Source organism: Etheostoma spectabile, chromosome 1, assembly GCF_008692095.1.
Source record: "Etheostoma spectabile isolate EspeVRDwgs_2016 chromosome 1, UIUC_Espe_1.0, whole genome shotgun sequence".
Taxonomy (NCBI): Eukaryota; Metazoa; Chordata; class Actinopteri; order Perciformes; family Percidae; genus Etheostoma; species Etheostoma spectabile.
Window position 1 is genome coordinate 26,362,039 of NC_045733.1, and position 7,002 is coordinate 26,369,040.

At 37.6% G+C, this 7,002-nt stretch overlaps 1 protein-coding gene across 2 annotated transcripts in view; it reads left to right on the forward strand.

Moving 5' to 3' along the window:
- aktip (akt interacting protein) overlaps window positions 1-6,776 on the forward strand; it is a 7,942-nt gene extending 1,166 nt beyond the window's left edge. The window contains exons 2-10 of one of the 2 annotated variants that reach the window (XM_032520870.1): window positions 93-217; window positions 1,181-1,392; window positions 1,647-1,711; window positions 1,924-2,024; window positions 2,433-2,521; window positions 2,926-3,024; window positions 4,507-4,614; window positions 5,079-5,139; window positions 5,340-6,776. In XM_032520870.1, the coding sequence (XP_032376761.1) occupies window positions 170-217; window positions 1,181-1,392; window positions 1,647-1,711; window positions 1,924-2,024; window positions 2,433-2,521; window positions 2,926-3,024; window positions 4,507-4,614; window positions 5,079-5,139; window positions 5,340-5,447 (891 nt within the window). In that variant the 5' untranslated portion in view covers window positions 93-169 and the 3' untranslated portion in view covers window positions 5,448-6,776. The remainder of the gene's footprint in view (window positions 1-92; window positions 218-1,180; window positions 1,393-1,646; window positions 1,712-1,923; window positions 2,025-2,432; window positions 2,522-2,925; window positions 3,025-4,506; window positions 4,615-5,078; window positions 5,140-5,339) is intronic. The other variant, XM_032520879.1, reaches the window with a different exon arrangement.
- The last annotated feature ends 226 nt before the right edge of the window (window positions 6,777-7,002 follow it).

Below are 7,002 nucleotides of genomic sequence, written 5' to 3' on the forward strand. Positions count from 1 at the left end.
GTGTGTGTGTGTGTGTGTGTGTGTGTGTGTGTGTGTGACCTCAAGTGCAGCCCCATGAGTCACTTGTTTCATGTGTCTGTATTCCATTACAGCAGCGGATGGCCCGGACAGCACTTGTCGTGGGGCCTACATAGAAAGAGGGACATCAATCTGAACCTCTGAATGAGTAATGAACCTTAACCCCTTCTGGAGCATGTCTACCAATACAAGTCGTAAGGTAAAATAGAACCCATTAAACTATCTACATCTGTTAAATTTGTTGTTGAAAACACAGGGAAGATTAACCTGATTGACATATGCCGTGGAGTTTTGACTTTCTCTCTCAATGAATCAGAATACTATATCGGCATGACCAACACTCTACAACATGAAGATGATTTGTCTGTACTCAGCACACAACTTTCTTACAACTTTCTTTCAAGTTCTAAACAACAGTCATTTGATTTCGGAGAAAGCTGACAAATGGTTTCCAATTGTTTCCAGTGTAAAACATTGTACTATTCTGTTAAGTGTTTGTTTTGAGCAATTCCAGCCTGTTATTTGTTAGATATCTTCATTCCTGCACCTGTGTATTCATTTTCCTTGGAATCTCGGTAAACTGGAATTGTTAATCCTTAAGTTAAAGGTGTGGTTGCCTACTCCTTTTTGGAAAATTCTGTCTTCAATTCATGCGTAATCATTACTGAAAACTCTCTGTTAATGCTAGAATACCAGTAAGCAGCCTATTCCTAATTCCACAAACAAACGGTAAGGCTGGTACATTTTAGCATTCTTGTGCAACCCGGTTGAGGTATGGAGGAGGCTAACAGAGCAGTCCTGGAGTACTTGTAGTAGTCCTCAGCAGTGTTTGTTGGGGCTTCCTGATGCATTCCTGACATCATGCGGCTTTGTGCTCGATGTGTGACACTGATGTAACTACTTTTATCATTCTGAACCGCATCACTAAGATACACTGATAGTTGTACTTGAAAGTGCTTGCTGTTGTCTAGACGCTAGTTCTTGAACAGTGTAACCTGAGAGGTCGGTCATAGCACATGGTTACGAGCTTGGGCCATTTAATGTGTGCATAATAGCTTGTAAACAATAGCCTTCTCTAATCTGTTTTTCAAGACTTGCCTTCTGCCTGCTTTTTTCACAGCTGAAATGTTGAGATTCCTGTTATTTTTCTCATTTATAATAGCAGAGATCTGACGTCGAGGAACAGAGTGGGCACGGGGAGCAGAGAGCCAGCCCGGCCCGACTGCCCTTTGGCAAAAAACAGCTTCCCCCCATTCCTAAGAATGCAGCCCCCATTACCAAGCCTGCATCAACGGGCACACCAGCCCAGTCAGCCAATGGCACACACGCCTCCTATGGACCTTTTTACTTGGAGTACTCTCTGCTAGCTGAGTTGTGAGTATGGACCACTCACAACTCAATTCAAAGTTCATTGTGTTTGTTCTCATAACCTTGGCACTTGTCACTTTGTGTTTTCATTTGGAGTTCATTTTTTAAATATGTTAGTAGCATCTGCTTTTAAAACACAAAGGCATAGTATGTATTACATTGGGTGCAAAGTATCCCTTTTTTTTACACAGGAAATATATTAGTTTCATGCATGTTTCTCACTTATGTATTGATCTGACTTCTTGTCATGTGACCTCCAGCACACTAGTGATTAAGCAGAAACTCCCTGGAATTTATGTGCAGCCATCCTACAAATCGGCGCTAAGTAAGGACGACCTTTTTGAAGTTCACGCCTGTTTCATATATACACTAATAAAATGTGTCTGCATCCTTCTTGAATGCTAAACACCTACTTTAACAATAATAAAAAAGCTGTTTAACTAAAATAAAATTGTTTGTGCATTAGTTCAGCATGATTCATAACTTTGTTGATGGAAGTAAAAATTCTGATCTATCATATGTCTCCCAACTATTTAGTGTGGTTTGGGGTCATATTCATCAGACATGGCTTGTACCAGGATGGAGTCTTCAAATTCACAGTGTATATCCCAGATAACTATCCAGATGGAGAGTGTCCTGTAAGTATAGTGTAGTTATTTGTTTTTTTTACTGTTTACAACAAGATAAACCTTGAAGTGGATTTTCTATCAGGATATGTTTTTTGGGCATCCAATGAAATGATTTTGAGCTTAAGGTGGTGATTTTTCCAGGTCTGCAAAGATTTTCCTTTAAACATAATTTGTAAATGTGTTCAGTTGTTCTTTGTTTAGCAGTTAAACTACATATTTTTTTTCAAGAGAAGTTAATGGGTTGACTGTCATGGATAAACTGTAAGGACTCTAAAGAGCCAATACCAATTGATAATGATGGATAATTGACAAATTGTCTTGAAAATGACACTTTTTGTTACATAACACTCATAAAATTTTATTGACCAAGAAGTTGAGGAAAACCTTCATCCATCTCTTCCTTATGCTTTATTTCAGAAATTAGTGTTTGACATCCCAGTCTTCCATCCTCTTGTTAACCCTGTGTCTGGAGAGCTTGATGTCAGAAGAGCTTTCAACAAATGGAGGTATGCTTTCTGCTTTAATGTTTATGAAATCTATACTCCTATTTTCTCTTTTAAACATGAAGCAGCCAGACTGCCCCCTGGTTGTCGGCCTTTAAGTCATCTTTTGGACAGACTGAACTTGGTATGAACTCAGTATGGTGTTTAAATCAGAGTAAGAATAACTTGGAATATCCACCTAATTTATTATTCTAACATATTTCCTCAGTTAGAGCAAGGTCATGAATGTAACTACAATTCTGATCAAATAATGTTCCCTGATAGTGGTGGTCAAAGGAAAAGAAAATACATTTTACATTTTCAGCCTTCTTGGTTTTCTCCATATCAGAAAACATCACAAGATTGTGTGCACCCATATTCCTGGAATAAAGGTTTAATGATGTTGTCAACTCCTTGTGTTTTTCTAGACGAAATCACAACCACATCTGGCAAGTCTTGATGTATGCACGTACAGTTTTCTACAAGATCAATACCACGGAACCACTAAACCCAGAGGCGGCTGTTCTGTGAGTGTCAAGGCTACCTTTCCATTGTTTTCGTCCTAAAGTAAAAAGTGAACCATGAGAAAACAGCACTTGCTCTCTAATGCTGTATGATGTTGAAGATTAAGAATATTTTTTAAGTTTTACAATAGACAATTTTTTTTTTAATGCTTTTTATTCTTCATACACTATCAGAAGACAAACACAATAATATGATATATGTCTACAGACCAGTAGTAATTTTGTCTTCAACTATTCAATTCTTTTAGGCAAAATAGAATTAAAAGGCCATTCTAGATACAATGGATCTTTAGTCACTGTACGTCAGTGACTAAAGATCCATTGTATCTAGACTGAGTATAAAGCAGAATTGTATGAAACCAAGTTCTGACTAAATGGCTGCATGGCGCAAGAAAGTAGTGTTACAACACTCAACTCATGGAAGTAAGTTATTAATCACAACATCATGGCATGCCATTTTGACTTGTCATAGCAGGGAAAGACCACAACAGATGATGCCAGATGATGGCTCAGTTAAATCAAGTGAGCCAGCATGCATCAATACCAGGACCCTTGAACTAGCTCACCTAAATGGAATGTATTTCTTTGTTCTTTTTATCCCTATTTTCCACTGGGTGCATCTGCGCTGCTTGCTGGTTGCACCGAAGGTAGATACTTGCCTACGAAACATGCGATTGTTCTGTAAAAGACAATATAATCTGTGATTCGGGCAGCAAGATGCTCCGCTTGGGAGATGCTCCCAGTGTGGTATGGCACGTGGCGGGGAACAGAACAAAACCAGAGCCCAGTGGACTATTGGTGTCACACCTGCCAAAATGTCTGCTGTGAAATACACTCAGTTGCCTGTTTTTATTAGGTACCCCTAGCTCAAATTAATGTAGTCTTTTACAACACTTCTCTAATAAATTGTGCCTTCATGTGCCTTGTGTTAATTGCATTAATTGTCAGCTTTTGCTGAAACTGTTTTAGAAAGATGTTGATTCAACTGTACTATAGTCATCTTGGAGGCTGCACTCTCTGCTGCTGTTGAGTTGTATTGCATTATACAGAGTTGTTTTTGTTATTTAGCCTATCCTCATTGATATGAATGGGATGGACAATATTAGTAACAGGTTAGTAAATGCAATAGAATTCAACAGCAACGTCACAATTTTATTTGTCATTGCTTTTCACTATAGAATGAGATATAAACCAGAAATATGATGGATATTGTTTATAGGCCTTTGGAACATGACATTCTAAAAACATGTAATCTCTTTAAATTGAAAAGGGACCAGGAATGCATGTCTTTGTGTTCCTATCCATTTTTCTTTCTAGCTTCCCGCTGTAGCTTTCTACATGTAGCTCTTTTTTTCTCTTGGCAATTCATTTGGCAGAGCCATATGCAGGCCTTTTAACCTCCTCCACAACAAAAAGATTTGGATTTGCGTCAGGATTTAGTTATGACCCATGTCTCATAGAGCATAACTGTGTTTTTGCTTTCAGATATGAAAAGGATGTGCAGTTGTTCAAAAGCAAAGTGGTGGACAGTGTGAAACTATGCAACAGTCATCTTTTTGACCAGCCCAAGATAGATGATCCCTATGCAATAAGGTTGGTAAAATGTCCCCATGTTTAACATTCCACAACCCTAGCCACTACAAGAAAACAAACTGGAATTCTATAGAAACGGAAGGGAAAAAAGGCAAGGCAGCTTTATTTGCATAGCACATTTCAGCAACAGGGCAATTCAAAGTGCTTTACATTAAAAAAAAAGATTAAAACAATGAAAGTTACAGTCCAGTACAAGAAATTAAACATTAAAGAGCAGTCAAAAACAGTCAAAATAAAATACAAAAATAATAGTTATATTGCAGTATAAGAAATTAAACATTAAAGAGCAGTTAAACAGTTAAACGTATAAAAGCTACTATGGGACAGTGTATAAGCCGCTGCCCCACACACGTTATTGGAGCGCAATAACAATTTTGTGGAAACCCAAACTTTGTTGACCAATAAGATAGGCACTCTATACAGGCAGACTCACGCTCACATTGCCACTCTTATCCATTTGATAGTTTTTCGCCATGGAACCCAGCTGTTCATGAAGAAGCAAAAGAGCGGATGTTCACATACAAAGTAAGTTTTTATTTATTTATTTTTTAATAAAAATACAGAAGTTAACCATCTGAGAGTTTTTGGATTGTATATGGGCATGATAGTGCAGTCTATTGACAGAATTAAAACCAAAGGGTTTGGTAAAGCTAGAGTGTGAGCTGTAAGCATTTTCATTGGTTGAGCAGTTCCTGTTAGCTGCTAATTTGCCTTTGTTGCTCTAGAGACGGCCTGAGGATCACCACAAGGGAACGCAGGTGTCAGGGCTGTCTTGGGTGAAGCCTGGCTCGACGCAGCCCTTCAGCAAAGATGACACTCCTCCCCAGAGCTGAACCTGCACTGTCACTGCTGCAGCCACTGGAGGGAGGCACAGCTGGTTATTTGAACTGGATCCTTGAACCAGTGGGGAGAACTGTTAAATCTCCACCATATTGCTCATCTTTAAAAGCTTTGTAGGCATTTCCTCAAACTGCTTTAGAACAAGGAAAATGTTTGTATTATATGTAAATTGACAATGACAAATGGATGTCTGCGCAACATCATTTAGGCTGTGATGCAATCAAAGAGCTTTCTCATTTAGATTTTCAGATCCATCCACATGTGGGGCTAGTTGCAGCTTTGTCCCAAAATGAGCTATAAAGTATCATTAAAGCATTCATACAGTAAGTACAGTGGACTACGTTATCTCTACCACTTGTTAAAATTGGCTCAGGACTGTTTATTTGTCAGACTTGGAATGTTGTCAGTCACAGCTGTGTGAATGAAACCACCCCTCCCCCCCCATTACCTAATTAGTTTGACATGATATGTTTTATATTGGCTTCTTATTGGACAATGATTTATTTTTAATCCCACTGTGTAAACTATTGTCTTACATAGATATATATAATTTTTTTTTGCAAAGCAGGCAAGGTTTTAAATGAGAAGTTAAATAAATAAGCTCATGTATTTTATTTTGTTGGATTTTAAATAATTTTTGAATTATATGTACCTTTTGGCTGTTGGTTATTAAAGGTTTGATGTGTAAATTAATGATGCTGTTCTAAGCTTTGATTATTAGAGACCTGTCTGCATTGATGCTTGGATTTTCTAAGTGTTTTTTTTTGGGGGGGGGGGGGTTTCTTTGCAAATGTTTACTTACAGATTTTTTTGTTTGTTTTTTAGACACAAATCAAATAAGTTACTGCAGGATTCCCTTATTAGTGTGATGGAAAATCAGGAATATATTTTATTAAGGTTTAGTTTAGTTTTAGTTTCCCAATATGAAGTGTTGTCCAGCAACAACAATACACCTTTTTGGTTTTGCCAGACAAATGTTGCGTTTCATGTTATGTAATGTCTTCATCTGAAGATGGCTCTGGCTAATTTTAAGTAATATTGCTCAGCCACTTTCAATATTGTCAAATTAACGGTGTGGAAAAATGTGTGGGAACCCAATAAGGAAAATACTGTTTTGAAATAGTAGAAATGTTGCTGAAACCCGTTCGATCTATTGAAAGCTGCTGTGATGGACAAGAATGTAACAAAATCCCAGTGTAGTTCACACACTGGCATTTGTTAAATGTCTGAGTTTTATTGCGTTTACATATAGACCCATTCCTGCTCCAGTTTGTGACAGAGATTACTGTGTAGCTGACATTAGATTTAAATGATTTTCTCTGAAATTCAATAAAATTATTTAAAAAAAAATCAACAAAAAAACAACTTCTTCTTAATTGGAATATTTGTTATTGCACGTGTAGATCACCATAAATGTTTTTACTCATTTGAAATACCTGATGCAGAGCACAGATTAAATTCAGACCTTTCTGGAATTAAATTGTTTGTTTCCAAGTTGGATATTGGTCCTTTACAATTGACTCAGACCTGCTATGTTCATTGCAGGGG